Source organism: Chiloscyllium punctatum, chromosome 40, assembly GCF_047496795.1.
Source record: "Chiloscyllium punctatum isolate Juve2018m chromosome 40, sChiPun1.3, whole genome shotgun sequence".
In the NCBI taxonomy this organism is placed as follows: Eukaryota; Metazoa; Chordata; class Chondrichthyes; order Orectolobiformes; family Hemiscylliidae; genus Chiloscyllium; species Chiloscyllium punctatum.
Genome location: NC_092778.1, coordinates 64,899,941 through 64,921,168, shown reverse-complemented (window position 1 = coordinate 64,921,168; position 21,228 = coordinate 64,899,941). Strand labels below are relative to the sequence as shown.

General features: G+C 37.9%; 1 protein-coding gene across 6 annotated transcripts in view; it reads left to right on the top strand.

Moving 5' to 3' along the window:
* Nucleotides 1-21,228, top strand: part of pdxdc1 (pyridoxal-dependent decarboxylase domain containing 1) — a 61,360-nt gene that overhangs the window by 1,547 nt on the left and 38,585 nt on the right. For 2 of the 6 annotated variants that reach the window (XM_072560140.1, XM_072560135.1), the window contains exons 2-7: nucleotides 9,859-9,932; nucleotides 10,419-10,487; nucleotides 11,321-11,401; nucleotides 16,103-16,249; nucleotides 19,072-19,261; nucleotides 20,689-20,757. In XM_072560140.1, coding sequence (XP_072416241.1) covers nucleotides 9,859-9,932; nucleotides 10,419-10,487; nucleotides 11,321-11,401; nucleotides 16,103-16,249; nucleotides 19,072-19,261; nucleotides 20,689-20,757 — 630 coding nt within the window. Of the gene's footprint in view, nucleotides 1-9,858; nucleotides 9,933-10,418; nucleotides 10,488-11,320; nucleotides 11,402-16,099; nucleotides 16,250-19,071; nucleotides 19,262-20,688; nucleotides 20,758-21,228 lie in introns of all 6 variants that reach the window. The other 4 variants (XM_072560138.1, XM_072560134.1, XM_072560137.1 and 1 more) reach the window with 3 other exon arrangements.

Genomic DNA, 21,228 nt, shown 5'->3' with positions numbered 1-21,228 from the left:
AATAGAAAAACAATCATTCAGTGTTGTGTTTGATACTGATTCTGGCGTCAGATTTTAAAAAAAAATTCACTCACAGGCTTCACTGGCTAGGCCAGCATTTATTGCTCATCCTGAAGTTAAGAGTCAACCCCATTGCTGTGGGTCTGAAGTCATATGTAGGCCAGACCAGGTAAGGATGGCAGTTTCCTTCCCTTAAGGACATTAGTGAACCAGATGAGTGATTCCTGATGAAGGGCTCCGGCCCGAAACGTGGATTTTCCTGCTCCTCGGATGCTGTGCTTTTCTAGCAACACAATTATCTTTTCTGACAATTGACAATGGATTTATGGTCATCATTAGACCCTTAATTCCAGATATGTATTGAGTTCAATTTCAATCTGTCATCGGGGATTTGAATCCAGGTTCCCCACAACATTATCTGAGTCTCTGGATTATCAGTCCTGCAGGAATGCCTCTAGGCCATTAAATTGTGTGCATTTCCATTTATCTTCAAAATGTGTGTGAAGTGGAAGGGTTTTAGCTGACTTAATATGTTGCTTACCTAGTATGTTAAATGTGTAAAAACAGAAGATTACTGAGGTTTCAAAAAGGCAATAGAAACACCATCTGAATTTAACTAGTGAGAAATAGAGATTTGTTGTTACTGAAGTTTTTATTTAATAATACCTCTGTATTGATTGATCTGAAAGAGAAAGCTCGAGAATCACTTCAAGTCTTGCACTTCTTCCTTGTTTGAGATTTTGAGATCTCTAGTTTGAGATTGACGTTTTGGGATAGGAGAAAGCTTGTCTACAAATGCTTAATTCATTTTCAGTTTAGTTTTAGAAAAGTCTTTTGACCCATAGTGAACACAATGTCCAAACACACATTTTAAGCAACTTTTGAGTAATGTTGTAATGCAAGGAATGCAAGATAACTTTAGGACAGTGGTTTAAAGGTTGTCTTATATGTCTTACCAAATCCTAGGGGTGTACTGAACTGCATGAATAATTGTGCTACTTTTATTAAAAGTGTATAACTTTGATTGTAACATTTGATTTACATTTGAAACAAAACTTTGAGCATTTGTTTTAGGTTGGGAACTGCAGGATGTTACATGTGGAAATTTGAGTTTTATTTCAACAGTGCCGTAACAATTTATTGTAATATCTTCCAGTACAAATGATTACAGATGAGTTGGGCTTGTTTAGCCAAAAGGATTCCCTGTATTGGATATTTTGTGCCTAAATAGTTTTGAAACCAATGAAACAATTTGGTTTGTAAGTTTTGATAGATTATTCATATGGTGGGCTCTTTAATATGCACAATTAGTTCAAATAATTGCTTGAATGTGGAGTGGAAAGGTTTCAACTGACAGCACATTGCTTTTTTATGTTAAATTTCAAAAAGGCAGTAGAAACTTGAGTTTCTATTATTGACCATCATTTTAAAAATCAACTAGAACTCGTCAATTCTCCTGCTCCTTGGCTGCTGCCTGGCCTGTTGCGCTTTTCAACTATCATTTTAAAAACGTCTTAGTGGATTATGTAGTGCATTAATAACACCTTACCCTGGAACACAACTCTCTTTAAGTAATTAATCAGAAAGTTAGCATGAATTTTGAATTTTATGCTCTGTACCTCAAAGTAGAATTTGTTGTTTTGAACAGTCCTGCTGTAACTGAGTCGGAGCCTTGCTTACTGTTTTAATTGTATGTTGGTGTGGTAGCTAGTGTTTGTTATTAAACTAGTTCAATCAGCCCCATGGAAAAGTGTGAGGCTGAATTCATCATATCTGTAAAGGTAACACAGTGGTAAAGCTCCAGCTTTTGATTTATCATATCCTGTCTAGTTCCCTCATGTTTGCCCTGCTCAGTCTATTTTACATGCAACTACTATGCCACATTATGTGGTTACCTCCTGTTTTTCTCAAGGTAACCGGATAATAGCAATAAAAGATGCCAGATCAGTTTACTGCCACTTCATGAGCAAGCTGTTGTTTAAAAGACCACCCCATAAGTAAAAGTTACATTTTTCATTTTGACCAATGAATTTGAAATGATTTTCCTCACAACTTTACCTCTGTACGGAAATGTTAAGTTTACAAAGTTCAGTGAGCTCTGTGTCATTTGGAACAAGTTGTATTTTTTAGCTCAAGGCCTGTTGATCAATTTCTAGCATTTTTCATGCTTTGGGGTGAAAAAGAAAGCTTGGTCCTCAGTCAGTGATGATTATGATAATCATTTTAGACAGTCCTGAAGTTTTACATGTGATATGTTTCACCTCGTGGCAAAACCTCACGTGTAGAAATTGTTGTATTGCTTCTGCAGCACATTTTAATTCATCACAGAATGTTCAACCATTTACATATCACATATTTACTTCATGTCATAGTGTTTCTATCTGTTATCTGACTGAGATGGTTCCTAACAACGATCTGCTAATGATTCCTCTTGGTTTATCTGTTCAATTTTATTTACATTAATATCATCCAAAAAATAAGATGAAAAATATGTGTCTATTTACTTTCCCATGCCCTCTTTTCTCCTTGCACCAACATTCCAGTCTGCCTGTTATATTTCAGTTCTGAAGGATGGTCCACATTCAAAATGCAAACTTTTCAGTTAACATCAGTGGGGAGAACTGATCTCTTATGTTTCCAGCATTGTCTGCTTGAGATTTCTGCATTTGTTTCACTTTTACCTCCTTTAACTTTTCTGCTGCATTTTGTTTCCATTAACTGTTTCAGTCAAAAGCACTATAATATACTAATTTCATGAAATACAAATAAATTAGAGTTCTTTCAACCAAGATCTGCAATTCAAAATCAGGTCACTGTGATCCCACCTCTTATTCTTAACATTTTTCACAATCCCAGCCACAACTCTGTGCATAACTGGATGACTTGTGTCTTACCTCAGTCTCCTCTTTGTCTAGCTGCAGGTTTAAGAAAACCTCTGCCTCTGATCTACTGGATTAGAGTTAATTTCAAACTTAACCTATATTTGTCTGTAGCTGTTTCACATTTCTTGAAGATATGCTTGATGAAAAAATATACTTCATGGTGTAAAGAACATTTTTTTCAAATTTCATGATAAAATGACTATTTATATAACTTAATATAAGATTAGACTTCCAAAAAATGAAACCAGGCGGATCCAACACACCACACTTCTACAGATTACCCATAATTCACAAACCAGGAGCCCTCCTCAGGCCCATAGCCTTGCTACCTGGAAATACCAACTTACAGACTGGCCAAGGAGCTATACCAAAGACTAAAACACTGAGTAGAAGACTCACACCACTCCATCCAGTCCACCCAAGAATTCCTGAAGACCATCAAAGACACCAAGATAGAAGAGGATGAAATAATTGTTTCCTTTGATGTAATAGCCCTGTTCACATCCATCAACATCAACCTGGCCAAGGAAACACTGACTACACTATTAGAAGACCTGAAGGTATGTACACTAAACAGCACCAACTTCATCAGCAAGGGCAATATTGTCAAGCTAGTGAACCGCTGTCTTGCCACCCACTTCACTTTCAACAACAAAACCTACAGACAAACCAAAAGTCGTCACTAAACGAAACAAATTAGAGGAAACCTTCAAGGCCATCAATAATATCTGTACTGGCACAAAACTCACTAAAGAGGAGGAAACAACTACAAACTGCCATTCCTAGATGTCGCAGTAGACCGAACAGCCAATGGGGAACTTCAAGCCAGCGTCTACAGGAAAACAACATATACAGACCAAATACTGAACTTCAGAAGCAATCATCCCAACACCCACAAACAAAGCTGCATTAGAACATTATTTCAACGAGCCACTATACACTACAGCACAGAGGAACTCCGCAGAGTAGAGGAAAATCACTCAAAAAGAACAGGTACCCAATGAACACAGTCTGCCGATTTCTCAGCAACAAACCCAAACAAGCAGACCAAACATGTTCAGAAACCCTAGCCACTCTCCCCTACATCAAAGACATCTCAGAAATGACAGCCTGACTACTCAGACCTCTTGGCATCATGGTAGCCCACAAACCCACCAAAACAACAGCTAAAAAACTTGAAAGACCCTTTACAGACAATAAACAAAACTAATGTAATTTACAAAATGCTGTGCAAGAACTGTAACAAACACTACATTGGACAAATTAGCCACCAGGATACATGAACATCAACTAGACACAAAAAGACAAAGGTAAAATCAATGACTGCAGATGCTGAAAACCAAATACTGGATTAGTGGTGCTGGAAGAGCACAGCAGTTCAGGCAGCATCCAACGAGCAGCGAAATCGACGTTTCGGGCAAAAGCCCTTCATCGGGTCTCACTTGCATCTTTACATACAGATGAGGAAGGATACCACTTTGACTGGGACAACACATCCATCCTAGGGTAAGCCAAACAGAGACACTCACGAGGGTGGTAGGTGGCTGGAACGTGTTGCCAGCAGAGGTAGTAGAGGCAAGCATGGTAGATTCATTTAAGATGTGTCTGGACAGATGCATGACTTGGTGGGGAGCAGAGGGATACAGATGCTTAGGAATTGGGCGACAGGTTTAGACAGTGGATTTGGATTGGCTCAGACTTAGAGGGCCGAAGGGCCTGTTCCTGGGCTGTAAATGTTCTGAGTTCTTTGTTCACAAGCATTCCTAGAAGCCTGGCTTTCCAACCGGAACTCTTATCAACAAACACATTGATTTTGATCCCATTTACACACCCTGAGAAAAGAACTGGAAATGATGTCACCAGCGCAAGGAAACTTAAACACATAAATAGAAAGTGGGCCATGCCACCAGTGCCTCATTTGGAGGCTCACTGATGATGTTACCTAGTATGGGGGTGATGAAACATCTGTAAATGAACCTTTCAGCTCAGCGAGCAAGCCCACATCCAGAACTTCAACCTGAGCTACAAATCTTCTCAAAACTTGCTAAAGTTATTGTTCATTACAGTCTGTGTAATTTATTATGCAAAGTAGCTGAAGACAATTTAGATGCCACTGTAGTCTCAGGCAGTGCATTCCAGATCTTTACCATTTGGTGTTAAATTTTTTTGTCTTCTTTTGTTGACTTTGGTCTTTTGCTGTTCAACTTAAACTGATTTTCTCTGTCCCAAGTTAGATTCCATTTGGAGCTGATCTGGGCACCACACCTTAAGAAAGAAATATTGGCCTTGGAGGGAATACAGTGAGGCTTACAAGAAAAATATCTGGACTTCTGGCATTAGGTTTTGGGGAGAAATTATACAAATTAGTCTTATTTTCTCTAAAATTTAGAAGTTTAAGAGCTTATCTAATCGCAGTTTTCAAGATATTAATAGGAAAATGCATGTTACATAAAGGTAAACTATTTCCATTGATTGCCAATTCTAGAAGCAAGGATATTGTCTGAAAAATAAAACAGACCGTTCAGTGGAGATGTTAGGAAGCACATCTGCAAATGGTAGTCGATATTATGAACTCTTCTACAAACAGCAGTGGATGCAGGACCAGTTGTTAATTTAAGATCCGAGATAGATCAATCTTTGTTAAGCAAAAATATTAAGGGGTATGGGCCAAAGGCAAATATTTAGGCCACCAATTAGCCATGATCTCACTGAATGGTGGAGCAGGCATAAGAGGCTGGATGGTGAACTCCTATTCCTACGTTTCCTCATGATTTTGAATACGATCAATCCTCCTCTCATTCTCCTGTTTGCTGAGGAGAAATGAATCTTTGTTATTATTTTTTACTTTAATCAGCCCAGACCCAATGAGCCAGAGATGTAGATATTTGAAACCTATAAGTTAATTTACAACTTTGGTATCAGAGAATGCTACTTGTTTAAATGTGGCTAGCTGCATGTACTATATCCAGTTTATAATATAGCAATCTTGCCTATCAAGGTGTCAGCCATTGCTCAGTTGATGGCACTCTGGTCTCCGAGTCAGACGGTTGTCCATTCAAGACCAACACAGACTTCAGGACTCAAATCTAGAGCCAGTGCTCCAGTGTGATCTGAAAGGAGTGCTGTGTTTCAGATGAGACATTTAAACTGAGGCTTTTATTTTACTTGAAAAGGATAACATTCTTGTTGTTTGTGGAACTTGCTGCTCATAACCTTGCTGCCATCTTTCCAACATTACACTTCAAAAGATCTTCATTCTATGGGTAGACCATTTCAGGAAGTCCTGAAGTTGTGAAAGGCACTTTATAAATGCAGCTGCTTCATTCCATAAATACAATTAATCGAGACACCTATTTATACCACTTCACATATTGAACATCCTGCATGTAACAACAAATCACAGTCAAACATTCTTTTTTAATACTATTGGGGATGGTTAGATGCTATAATCAGGAAGATTTTAATTTTAACTAATGTAAATAGGAAAGATGCTGTCGAGTTTCCTGTATCATTAAGTGTAATGGCTTTCAAAATGCTGCCAGAAAATTATTGTCCTCCATCTTAAAGTCATTAGAAATTAAATGAGAAATTTAATTTAGCCCAAACATTTATTTAATGTGCAAAAGTGACTTTACAGAATGACTAAAGATCTTTGGGATGCTCTCAAATCGTAAATGATACAAATTTCCATATAATATATATCAAGTTACTTCTTTTTACTCTAATTAAATGTCCTGAATAGCGATCTATAGTAGCAGCTATGGTTCTTGTTCTAACTGCTAACATGCTGTCCCTGACTCCAATAATTTCATGCAAATTTTGGTATCATAAATATGAATTATTTTATGGATCCATAGATATAAAAACTTGACTATCTGTGTCAAAATTAATAATGCTTTGATTACATCACTGGAGTGGCATTGTTGCTTAACAGCTTTATTCTTAGTTGTAACTCACTCATTTTCAAGTAGTTTCACAAATGCAAAGGTGAGAGTTCAGAATCCCAATCAGTTCAGTTTCACTCCACTTTAGTATAGTGTGGTACCCCTGGAGAAGGTAATCTTTACACTGACTAGAGTCAGATATCTTGTTGAATATAACTCTAGAATAGTGTTCATTTGTGTTTTATGTTTAATTTAACTGCCAGCAGCAGCATTATGTGCATGGACTGTGCTGCCTGATGAACCTCGTAATTTCAGAAGGACAGTAAAAATGAAGACCTGGTGGCTGCAATTTAATATTGTGGCATTTTCAGTGTAACATCATTTCAAAGTGTTTAATGTGTTGGCCAAGTAATTCAGAGAATGTATCATTACCCGAATATTTTGAGCAGATAAATGTTAGAATGGAAAGCATTTCTTCAGTGGCATTAACTATCACTTTAATGTAAGTTATATATGTGTTTCTTACTTTGAAAGATTGTGATAGCTATGGCATACTGCTGAACATTGTAGTGCTTTTAATAGTGTAGGAGAGGGTTTAGTGGTTTGGTATTGAGTGACCATATTGAAACAGGAAACCTTGTGTTGTCACCAGGATTATTTAATACAATGGTATAATAAGCATAAGAAAATAATAGAACATTCAGCCAGTCAGCAAGAATCCTAATTTAGTCTTTTGGAAAAAAAATCGTGTACAGATGTTTTGCACAAATGCTGCTACATCTTATAATGTTGCAACCTTTAATTGGAACTCAGTATAACTGCAACTAATTATGTGGGTGAGCAACATAAACATCAGATTGAAACTCCTGTACATGTTATTCTGCTTACTGATTGTCACGGAGCATTGTGGTTTGTGAATCAGTTACATGCCAGAATTGATGGAAAACTCTTGAGCCTTGCTTGCCTGAGATGCAAGACCAAGGTGCTCCAAGTTCTCATCAGAGAATTGCTACAAGCTGAAATAGTTTATAACAGTCTGTACAGTTAATTGGTGACTGGACAATGATTTCCTTGCATCCATTCCTCCATGAGTACATTATAAGCAAGATATGAGCATGGCAGACACTGGCATTGAGAGCTGGGAGATGGTCACTGGCTATCACCTCTGAAGGTTGACTTTTGGAATGGTATCTGAAGAGACAAGCAGAAGTGAGCAGCTCAGCTGAGTTAGAGAGTGCCTAGAGAAAACAAGAGGCAAGCCAGTTGTGCACCTTCTGAGTTCACTGTCATTCTGTGCAGCAAGTGCAACAGAGACTGCTACGCTGGAGTGGGACACAAAGCAGCAACCACAGAATGTTTTCACGGAGTACTTCATTGTATTGACTATTTCATGAGCTACAGTTATTTGTTTTTAAAAAAACTGACATTCAATTTTAAATGAGCTTAAGTAATACACTAATATATATTTTGAAAGGTTAAATCAATAGTTCTAGTGGGCTCTCAGTGGCCTCACGGCACTAGGGTCCTGGCTTTGATTCCAGCCTCTGTTTTTACCCCTTTTAGACAGTCACCAATGACTGCAGATGCTGGAAACCAGATTCTGGATTAGTGGTGCTGGAAGAACACAGCAGTTCAGGCAGCATCCAAGGAGCTTCGAAATTGACCTGATGAAGGGCTTTTGCCCGAAACGTCGATTTCGAAGCTCCTTGGATGCTGCCTGAACTGCTGTGCTCTTCCAGCACCACTAATCCAGAATCTGGTGACTGTCTGTCTGTACAGAGTTTGCACATTCTCCCTGTGTCTGCCTGGGTTTTCTCCAGGTACTCAAGTTTCCTCAAAGCTGTACAGGCTAGGTGTGTTATCCATGGGAAATATGAGATTACAATGATAGGTGGTGGGGTGGGGGTTGGAGAGCGGGTAATGGGTCTGGTGGGATATTCTTCGGAGGGTTGGAACCTGATGGACTAAATGACCTCTCTCTGCACTGTAGACTTCTACATGCTTCACAATGCTCTTTCTTTCTTGTCATAACTTTTATCAAAATTTCTTCTTATGATGTTATTGATTTTTTTTTAAGCTTTGCTTCTGGTATTGATTCATATTTTTACAGCAGCTTCTTGCAACATTCATAACATCCAGACTACTACAGGCATTATACAAATCAAAATGATAATCATTAAGCTGCCATTTAGGCAATGTTTTGAAATACAAATGATTGGGGTGTGGTGATAGTGCACAGCTTTGTTTTTTTCTTAATTGTTTCTCTGCCTCTAATGTCTTTAAGATTATATTGTACGATAATTATCATGTAACTATATATACTATTAACTTTACATATAATATGCAGGATTTTCCCCGTACATTTTTGTTTTGCACTACATACTGTAGCAGAATTTAACTTGGTTGTACTTAAGAGTACTAGGAGAAATACTTAGTGTCAGATTGGTTCAGTGAGACTATGCCACTCCTCCGTATTACAGAAATCTGGTTACAAAGTGACCGAGGTTGGAAAATACTACTTCTAGGATACGCAACATTTTGAAAAGACAGGCAGAATGAGAAAGGAAGAGAAGGCACCCGATAGTAAAGGTGACACGAAGATAGGAATAAAAATTAATATTGGCTCAAAACACAAATGATGTACAGATACAGAAGGTAACCAAAGGATTGATAAGAGTGAGGAACTTATGGGCAATTAATAGCAGCAGAGGAAAAGTATTGGACAAACCTAAGGAGCTAAAAGCTGACATACTGAGAACCTGAATGTCTGTATCCTAAGTTTCTGAACCAGGTAGCTGTAGGTAGTGGATAAACTGGTTATGATTTTCTGACACTCCCTAGATTTTAGAATGATTTCCCCCTCCTGCCCTCCCTACCACCACCACCAGACTGCAAAGTTAACAAATGTAACACTCATATTCAAGAAATGAGGAACAGAGAAAATAAGTGTGAAAGTTAAGTGTCGTGACTCCTACTTTACAAAAAGTAGGTACAATTCAGAAATATTTTATTGACTCTGAAAATCTTTGAGATACTACATGAATACAATTCTTTTTTAAATTTAAAATATTCATTTTCATTTTGTTTTGCAGATGGTAGACCCTACATTAGCTGAGATGGGGAGGAACCTCAATGAGGCTATGAAGATGTTGGAGGACTCTCAAAGGTGATTTTATGATCTGTACCACTTTAATAACTTCATAAAAGAAGCTTTCTAAGAATGGCATAAGAAGATAATATGAATTTTCTTGCCTTCAGGGAGGAAAGAGAAAAAAGTAATAAGTTCCCTCATTGTAAATTTAAATGCTTTTATTTGTTAACGATTTGTTTCATTCATCAGTTCCTGAACAATCATGCTCAGTGAGTCTTGCACAACATTAGAATTGTGGAGTTGTAGATATTTAGGAATTGTTTTACAGTCATTATCACTTCATTACGACAGGATTAAAATGAAATATTAGAGACCAGATTACATTAGTTTATGGCAGTTTAAAGTATTCTATCCATGGTATCTTTTAAAAACTGTTAAGGACATATTTAAGTTTCTATTTTATAAATCATATTTTGCCTACGTACAGTCAGTAGAGCCACTGCTGTTTTTACGGGGCAAGTCTCAAATTTGCAATGTCTTCAATTTTAATAATCAAACCAGGGAAGCAGAGGAAGAGAGAGAGAAGAAGAAATATGCCAGAAAAGATATTCCTGGACCGTTGCAGGGCAGGTAAATTACTCTGCATGTCCTTGTGAAGGATCTTTATTATTTGTCATGCTGTTTATTTTTCCTTTTTTTTAGCAATACTTTCCTATTTAACTTCCATTTTTATATACCACGGTAATATTATTGGAGGCCTAATTTGTCTGCCAAATTCTGGATTGTTAGTTATAAGTTCTTTTCATTTGGTTTCTAAGTGACTACAATTACTCCTTTGCCAAGCTTTTTATTTTGAACTGCATTTTATTGAATACTTGCCATTGTTAAATTTGGAAAGCTATTTTAAATGTATTTAAATTAGCCTGCTTCGATTTAGAAGGTTTTGAATGACAAGTGCTTCATCCTTTACGACTTAATGCGATGTTGGGGCACTTAAATAATGCAACACTACAGCAATATATATAATTCACAATGAAAGTATCCTTTTTTTAGAGAGACATAAATGTGCTTGGGCTGAAATTGTACTTCATTATTGTATCACTCCCAAATAATGGAAGTTCACCCTCACTATGTTTTGCAACAATAAAATATAGATGAGTTTTTAAAAATACCACTAGCTGCAAAAGGAGTCCTTATATTGTAGATTCGCTTAAAGGTACTACTGCAAGATACTTATGTACTGTATTCTAAAACCTTTAATAGTTGCGTCATGCTGAATAATGCTGCATTATTTATTGTGGGGTTACTGGAAACCAAGACTAAATAATACAAAATTAAATCTCAGCACTCTAGTCTCTCAAAATAAATTTCCAATGTAGGAGTAAATACCTTTAATTGTGAAAGTGATTTTAATTGAATGTAAGTTTATTTTATGTTTAAACACGGCAACACTTTTTTTCTAGTGGACAGAATATGACAGCTATTCTTCAACTTGTACAGAATCTTATGCACGGAGAAGATGAGGAAGAATCACAGTCCCATCGGTAAAAAGTGAATTTTAGAAGTGTAATTAAAGGAATAAACTCTCGCGAACACACATATTTGTGTTTAAATGTCAATGCAGATAAATAAAGAACTGTGGACGCTGGAAATCTGAACTGAAAACAGGAATTGCTGGAGAAACTCAGCAGGTCTGGTAGTATCTGTGCAAAGAAAACAGAATTAACCTTTCAAGTCCAGTGGCCTTTGTTTAGTTCAAAGAATTCTCCAGCAATTTCTGTTTTGTTTCAATAAAACATGCTTTGTGCTTACTTAGTCAGAGTTGGAGCTTTGCTGTTGGGACCGTCATAAGGTTGATATTAGAATCATATTTTTTATGAAAGAGTGCCCGGAGAAGGTCAGACAAATTGTATCTGGGAAATGTGCATGGTTTTATGCAGTGTAGCATCCTACAACACATCTGAGGAGTTATTGCTTTATTTGGTGACAAAGTATTGCAAATTTGTATGCTAATTCCTAAGCTACAAAAAACCATTTTCTTAGTAATAGCCGGAAGCTACAGTACTTCCTTCAACACTGGATGGTGTAGCAGACTATTTCAAAAAGAAATTAGTATCTTCTGCATTGCTTTTTAAGGTGAAGGAAAAAGTGAGTTTTGAGTAAATTGTGTTTTTGGTGGAAAATAAATTTAGGGTGGCGAGAAATGGAACAAATACAATGGTTTTAAATCAATGTATTGGAAGCAGAACTGTTTTGAAGTCGACTTCACCAGATCATCGTAATTGACTCAGGTGAATTTTAATCCTATATTCTTTCTACAATTCTTTCACCTGTATATCTATGCGCATCCCCCTCTTTGCCTCACCTGTTGCTGAAACCCTCATTTACTCTTCTGCCACTGTTCAGTACCCTCCAGGCTGACCTTGCCCCACTCCCGAAATTTGAGCTCATTCAAAACGCTGCTCCCTGCATTCTAATATGTATTAAATGCTTGTCATTCTTCACTATTTGCCAATTTGTAGTGTTCCAGCACCTCCAACTTATACTTTTCTTTATTTTTGTTCAAAACTTCATGTATCCTTTCTCCCTCATCTCTGCATTCTCTTTCAGCGTTAAACTATTGAGACTCTGTGCTCCTCTAACTCTCATCTCTTGTTCCTCTCACACATCCTTTGACTTCTAGTTGATAGTCAAAGAGTGTAGTGCTGGAAAAGCACAGGCAGCCATCTGAGGAGCAGGAGAATCGACATTTCAAGCATAAGCCCTTCATCAGGAATGAGCTTCATCTCATGTGCCTCTCACACATCCTTTGACTTCTAGTTGGTTGTTTTACTTTCGAGGTTCAAAGCCCCTGAATTTCCTCCTAAAATCTTCTGCTTTACACCTCCCTTATGACTTTGATTATTATGAACTGCTTAAAATCTATCTCTTTGACTAAACATTTGGTTGACCCTCCTTATATTTTTGTGGTGACTTTCTACTTTAAAGATGCCATATCAATGCAAGTTGTTGGTGTGTAACATGTGATACTCTGTTATTTTTAATCAACTTGTTCAGCCATGTTGTAACACATCTCCAAGGCAGGTGGGACTTGAACCAGGACTTTCTGGTGCAGTGGTACGGACAATACCATTACTCGTGGTGCAGCATGGAGTCATACAGAACAGAGATGCATGCCACGTGATTTATGTCTTTCAGGAGAAGGAGGCACAGATTTGGGGTGATAAGTAACAATGATGGGACAGTTGTGGTTAATTATTTCCCAGATAGGATTTTTTTTTTTCCCATGGCCATTTGATGATCATTAATTAGTTTTTCTCCCCATAGCCTTCAACCATGCTGCTCAGTGTTATTTATCAGCTTATTTACCTTACTGCCAAGTCATGTGAGGGGAAAGTGCTTCAGTATGCTGAAAAACATATCTTTTAAACTACACATTCATCAGCAGGAGTTCCTTCCATTACAAACACATAACTATGATCTCTTTAATTCTGAAGAAAGGTCACCGGACCCAAAATGTTAACTCTGATTTCTCTCACAGATGCTGCCAGATCTGCTGAGTTTTTCCAGCAATTTCTATTTTTGTTTCTGAATTCCAGCATCTGCAGTTGTTTTGGTTTTTATTTATAATTTGTGTTGTACGACATACTACCTTGAGATGTAACCCAACTTTAAATAAGACAAGACCTTCAAATGTACAGGAGACTATGATTCATAATTCAAATGGACACTGGACAGAAATTTTGCATCTTCTGATTTCTTTCCCTGAATCATACTTTGTGCGCTCAAGCTCCACTCAAGGACTTGAAGACACAACCTCAGCTGCCCATTTAATGCAATAGTGAGAAAGTGCTGCATTATTGGAGGTGCCACCTACCTATCTGGCATTTCAGACAGGTATGAAAGATCCAGTAATTCAATTTTTAAAAGGGTTTTGTTTCTCATGTATTTCAGCTGATATTCCACCTTCAATTAACATTACCAGGTCGTTTTTCTAACATATATGAGCCTTCACTAAGTGAAAGTTGTTGACTTGCACAATAACAGCCATTTCTAAGTAATCCATTATGCATGAAGTACTTCCAAACATTCTTGTAAGTTAAGTTGCTTTATTGATGCTCGTCTTTCTTTCTAAGTGTCCAGTAAATGGTGTGTAGAATAAAATATCTTTGATTAAATTATGTATGTTAAGCTTAATGGTTCAATACAAGCTCAGAAAATACTCAGTACACAAAAATATTAAAACATATTTATCAGTGCAATGTTTCTGGAACACCAGGCATGGCTACTATTTTTATGTGTTATCAGTCTAATTTGGAATAAACTTATGAAATGCATATTAGATTAATTACTTCCAGTGTGGAAACAGGCCCTTCAGCCCAACAAGTCTACACTGACCTGCCGAAGCGCACACACCCAGACCCATTCCCCTATATTTACCCCTGCACCTAACACTACAGGCAATTTAGCATGGCCAATTCACCTGACCTGCACATTTTTGGACTGTGGGAGGAAACCGGAGCACCCGGAGGAAACCCACGCAGACACGGGGAAGATGTGCAAACTCCACGCAGTCAGTCGTCTTAGCCACCAGGCTTTCATTAATAATTTAAATTAACTACAGGCTAAGTAATGATACTTTGCATATTTTGAAAGGCACTTAATTCAATTTTGTCATGTTGTTTGCGTCTTGGTTCAGAACCTTAAGAAAATTTGTGAACAATTAATTAAGTTAGTCAAGTTCTTTAATTTTGGAAATTGACCCTCAATGTATCTAGTAAAATATTAGCTTTGTAATCTCATGATCCTATATTATTGAAATTCAAAGATAGTTTTTAATTACTTTTGATTTGTAATTTTTAGAAGCAATTTTACCTACAAGAGCACCTACTGTAAATTAATTTGTAAAATTCTATTGTATTATTTTCAACATAAAGATACTGACTGTTTCAATGCAACATTAATTTTATGGTGAATAAGATGGAAGGCAGTGTGGTGTGATGCTGTTGCTAATTTCTCTCATGTTGTTACAGAGAGCTGTTTAAACAAAAATAAAGAATTCTTATCCCTTGGAAGAGTGCAAGAATTATCGATTAGTCAAATAGCCTCAGTGGGATTTCTCCCCCCCTTTCATGCCTGTTCTGGTTGACAGCAATGATAGCTTGAGAGCATCACATTTTTAACACATGTTGCACTTCCTAGGAAAAGGTCAGCCAGGATGCAACAGAGGATACATGTCCTCACAGGAAAATAGTGCATTATCTCATTTATTTATTAAAAATGACCAAATACAATTGAAACAGTTTTGGCATGTTCTGGGTACTTCCTTATCTCTTTGCATGCTTTAAAACTGTTGGATTTCAGTTCTAATTTTTTTGATTGGACAAAGTTTCAGCATTGCGAGGTTATACAAAGACTGAAAACATTTTGATGAACTCTGGAGGCACAGCAAGAAAACATTGCTGAGAAGGATTGATCACTTTTGTACAGTACATACAATGCATTCAGTCTGAGAGGTGTTTATGCTCCACACAAACTTCCTTTCACTTTACTTCACCTTACTTTATCAGCAAATCAAAGCAGCTCTGATATTGAACTTAACTTTTAACTGTACACATAGTACTTAGCCATTTATAGATGAGCAGCTGCTTGATACCTGGATATTTCATCCAAATATTTAACCTAGAAATGTGAAGTAGCTAGGTAACTAGTAACCAGTGCTTAATATTCCAGGAGTGTCCATGAATAAAGAGAACTGGCACCAGTACTACTAATTTGTGATTCTTCAATTTTGTACTGTATTCTTCGTATTTTATGCCAGACACACAAGATTTCTAGAACTGATTTATTTAGAATTTGTGTTCTGGTGAATTTTACAAGGTGTGTAATACATAGGACTAAAGGTTGCAAATCAATGAGGTTCGAAGATTGATAATAGCGAACTTCATGTGGATTCCAAACATTTGGTATTGAAACATGAGGTATTGGTTCTATTGTATCCTTAATGGAAAACACTTGGAAAGGAAAAGCAGGGTAAAATATTTTGAGGGAGAATATCTGTACTGATTTTGATGCCTTATTTATGCTAAATTGGAAATTTGGGAAAAATAATGTTAGCAGTTGTACTTTGATGAACTTGCTCTTTCATTACTAGTGTATTTTGTTTAAATGTGTATATTTCGATATGAGAGAATTTTCTCCTGAGAGCTATTGGCAGATTTTAATTATCTTTCTGTGTTTAGCAGATTACAGAACGTTGGAGAGCAGGGTCATATGTCCTTGTTGGGTCACAGTTTAGCAGCGTATATTTCTGTGCTGGACAAAGAAAGATTGCGAAAACTGACTACAAGGATTTTGTCAGACACCACACTTTGGTTGTGCAGACTTTTCAGGTAACAGTTTCAATCAGTGCAAACCACGTGTTAATGCCCGGTTTAAGATAACTGAGCAATGATGTGGTACAGCATGTTACATTTCATTGTTCTCCCTCAAGGTGGGATGTGGAGTCTGTCCTTTTAATTGTGTTGGCTGTGTCAGAAAATGATAAAGAGGAAAAGAAAGGTAAGGAGAGGTGGACTCTGGACGAGAAAATAAATAATTTAAAAGGAAGCCCAAAGGCCTTTTATAAACCTGTGTACAATAAAAGGAATGGCAGTACCACTAAGGGAATTAAAAAGAAAAAAAATTCTTGTAGAGGCAGAAAACGAGGTACTGAATGAATATTTTGTATGAGTCTTGGAGAACAATGCTGATTATGCAGCAGAGAAAATGGGAGAGTAGGTTTGATAGAATGAAAACAAGTAAAAAGGAAGCATCAAGTAAATTGACACCATTCAGTTATAAAATGATCAGATGCTGATGGGATGCATCCCAAGGCATTACACAGGACTGTTGTAAACCAAAGAGTGACATTGGGCCGTGTAAGAAGATATTGGTTCAGGATGACCAAAAGCCTGGTTAAATAGGTAGATTTCAAGGATTGAGTAGGCTTAGCTGATATCAATCCTCTGGGTGCTGCCAGAAGATGGGAGAATTTCAAATGTTACAGCATATTTTAGAAAAAGGGAGAGAGGGATCATTGTGGTGGCCAGTGGCCTGTTAGTCCAATGTAATTACTACAGACTTGGGTCAAATAAATAATTCATTTTTGCTTGAAGGAGCATGGGTTAATGAGAAACAGTCTGTTTGGATTCTCTTACTAACCTGACGACTGAATTTTTTGAAGTATGGAGTCATTTGATAAAGTACCACTTAACTGACTAATTGGGAAATTATAAACACAAGAAATTAAAGCGATGCAGGTAACGTGTTATTGGCCAAGGCAAAGGAGGCTGTGATGAAGGAACATTTCTACGACTGGAAAGAAATATGCAATGGAGTCCCCAGGGGCGGGCATTGGGGCCATTACTTGTTGTGTATAAATGACGTGGACACAAGGGAGAAATATCTGAAAGTTTTGCGCAGCAAAAAAAGGAAATGGTCATGTGGTGATGAGGAAGAGTTTAGAAATTAAGGCAACCAAGATTGGTGAAATGCGCAGGTGTGTGGCCATTGCAATTTAAGGTGGATAGGTTTCATGTATTGCACTTGTGAGGAACAACATGAACTGACAGGATAATCTAAATCCTAACAGAGTCTTTCCAAACCTTTTACCAGTCACAGGTTAAGCCTTGTTCAGAATATCATGTTCTATTCTGGATACTATACTATACGAAGGATGTGAAGATCTTTAAAGGGATACATTGGAGGATTTTCAAGATGATGTGAGAGATATGGGACTTCAGTTATGTGGGGAGACTGGCGAAGCTGAGATTGTTCCATTTAGACTGTAGAAGCTTAAGGGGAAATTTAGTCCAACAACACAGCACCTCTAAAACATCCCAAAGCACTTCACAAGACCATTACAAAACAAAGAATGACTTTAAGCCATGAAAGAGATAGTGAGTTAGGTGACCAGAAGCATGGTAAAAGAGACAGATTTCAAGGAGTACCTTAAAGCAGAAAGCAGAGGAATATTGGAAGAGCTTTCTAGAGCTGAGCACTTGCGCAACTGGAGAAATCCGTTTCTCCCGATGTGGTATCCTCTACATTGGGGAGACTGGATGCCGCCTTGCAGAGCGCTTCAGAGAACACCCGCACCAATCAACCCCACCGCCCCAACATTTCAACTCCCCTTCCCACTCTGCCGAGGACATGCAGGTCCTGGGCTTCCTCCACTGCCGCTTCCTCATCACCCGACGCCTGGAGGAAGAACGCCTCATCATCTGCCTCGGAACACTTCAACCCCAGGGCATCAATGTGGACTTCACCAGTTTTCTCATTTCCACTCCCCCCCACCTTACCCAAGTTCCAAACTTCCAGCTCTGCACTGTCCCCATGACCTGTCCTATCTGCCAATTCCCCTCTGACCTATCACCTCCATCCCCACCTCCATTCACCTACTGTACTCTTTGCTACCTTCTCCCCAGCCTCCCCCCGCCCCTCCCCTCCCCCAATTTATCTCTCCACCCTGGAGGCTCCCTGACTCTATTCCTGATGAAGGGCTTTTGCCCGAAACGTCGACTTTCCTGCTTCTCGGATGCTGCCTGACCTGCTGTGCTTTTCCAGCACCACTCTGATCTAAACTCTGGTTTCCAGCATCTGCAGTCCTCGCTTTTGCCCAACTGGAGAAATAGCCACCAGTGTTGGAATGGTTAAAATTGGGAATGCAGAGTGGACAGAATTAGAGGAACAGTGATATAATGGGCCATTGTGGGGCTAGAGGCATTTTAGTGATGGAGAGGGGTGAGGAAACGGAGTAAAGATTTTGTCAGGTGATGTGTAGTTAGGGGTAAAAAGCGGTGGTGTTGAATTAAACTGGAGAACACTTTCAGAGAGCCAGCAAAGGCAAGTGTACTGCATTGCTTCTTGTGTAGGATCTAATTTTCCTGGGAACAGGAATTCCATTAGGTTTCCCTCCTGAGCCAGTATCCGGAGTTTCTACTGTCATTCTGGTTCACAGATTTGGCACATGACTTCACAAAGAGGATGCAATTCTGTGTCTCCCTGCATCAATCCCACTACCTCTCACATGCTTAGCGAGTGCTCTGCCATTTGAGCTAATTCCCCCACAAGCGGTGCTTTCACTCAAAAGGTAAATCTTACCAAGCATGTATGTGAGCTTTAGGATTTAAACTGCATGATCATGAGTTGAGGCTTGGATTTTGTTCTTTAGATATGAAAATGGTTCTGCATATTATCATGAAGATGATCGGGAAGGTCTCCTGAAAGTCTGCAAACTCATTATCCACTCAAACTATGAAGACTACGCAACAGAAGGTTTTAACGTCCTGCATAACAAGCCCCCTGTCCTCTATATTAGTGCTGCCTGTAGAACAGGTCTGGGCCAGTATATCTGTAACCAGGTAAAATACTTCACTTTACCTAATGCAAGATATGCAAATTAAATCTGAAATAGGATTAATTGCAAATCATTGGTTTTGGTTAGTATATGGCTCATGCCCGAAACGTCGATTCTCCTGCTCCTTGGATGCTGCCTGACCTGCTGCGCTTTTCCAGCAACACATTTTCAGCTTTGGTTAGTACATAACCAGCATATCAGAAGTAAATAGACATACAACTAGATTCAAGAGGGACTTATTCTGTTTTTGCCCACCTATTATTTCGAATAATGTTTATATTAATTTCTAAGTTACTCTTCAGTTTGGTTACTGAATTTGTCCTAGCATTCTGTTCGATTGAATTGTTAAAAATGGAAGCATGAGAAATGGGGAACAGGAAAATTGCATCAACACCACAAATATAAAAGTTTCAAATTGAAGGAAAACTTTGTGCAAGGGTATAAGTTTTAGGAAGTAGTGATCTCAAATACTTTGTAAATAAATTATACTAAATTTCAATATTAAACTATAAAATAAATTTCAATATTGACAACTTTAATAGACCTTGTTTGTATTTGTGCATGCTTTCAGAAGGATTATAAATTTATTTAGAATCCATTACCTGGCCTTTTTGTTTCAATTTGACCTACAACATCTGAAGCAATCTTTGATCATTCATTTTTCTGGATGCGAGAGATGCTGGTTTATTAACCATCCATAATTATCTGACAAGGCATCTTTTTATATTTGAATGGTTTGTTCAGATGTATATCATATTTGACAGAAATTGAAGTAAATTTTAAATTACACTTCATTGCTATTAAACGCTGTTGCAGAAATTTAAAAGCTCAGTATCTTGTAAAAATGACAGGAAACAGTGTTTACTTTTATTCTGATGTTACTTTAAGGTATTGAAATTGCTTTAAACACCTATGACTGTATAATTTCAGTCATGCACATAGACATCATTGTAGCTAGAAGTGAAAGCTGTTTCAACAGCACAACATTACAACATTAAAATTATTTGCAGCACCAAATTTATTTGTAAAAGGATTTTTTTAAAAACTTGCTTATTGGATGAGTGTCATTAGCTAAAGAGTCAAATGAAGTCTAATTAAAGGGCAATCATATTGTTGTGAATGTGGATTTGCATATAATCCAGACCAGGTAAGGGTGGAAAATTTCCTTCCCTGATGGACTCAGTGAACCAGATGGGTTTTTGGATTGTATTTTATCGCAGACTTGAACTGAATTTACATTTTGTCATCTGCCTTGGTGGGATTTGAACCCACGTTGTTATTACATTTGCATAAGATCTCTGGATTATTAGTTCACTGCTGTTATCACAACACCACTGCCTCTCCTTAATGTATTGGCAAGTGTATTGCTTTCAAGAAATAAGGGCATACATTATACTGAAACTAAATTGTATGAATTTTTCTCAATTGTAGCTTGGTCTTCCGATCTCCTGTATGTGCAGTGTGCCTTGTAACACTATGTTTGGATCTCAACATCAAATGGTAAGTTCTTGATTTATTATATAGGCAAGTGGTGGAGGAATGGAAATGTACACAGTTAAACTTTGTAACAAAAACTGTTTGCTGGGTTATGTTTTCGATCCTGACCCACTTGCAGTACTGTTTCACCGTGATATGATTTATCCTTGTATAACTCCTGTCTGCAATTCAGTTACTGATACCAAAGCTCTTTTAGACACATAGGCGGTATGGTGGCTCAGTGGTTAGCGCCAGGGACCCAGGTTCAATTCCACTCTCTAATGACTGTCTGTCTGTGTGGAGTTTCCATTTTCTCCCCATGTCTGCTTGGGTTTCTTCCCACAGTCTAAAGGTGTGCAGGTTAGGTGGATCAGCCATGCTAAGTTGCCTGTAGTGTCCAGTGATGTGCAGGTTAGGCAGATTAGCCATGGGAAACGCACGGTTACAGGGTAGGGTGAAGGAGTGAGTCTGGGTGGGATGCTGTTTGGAGGGTTA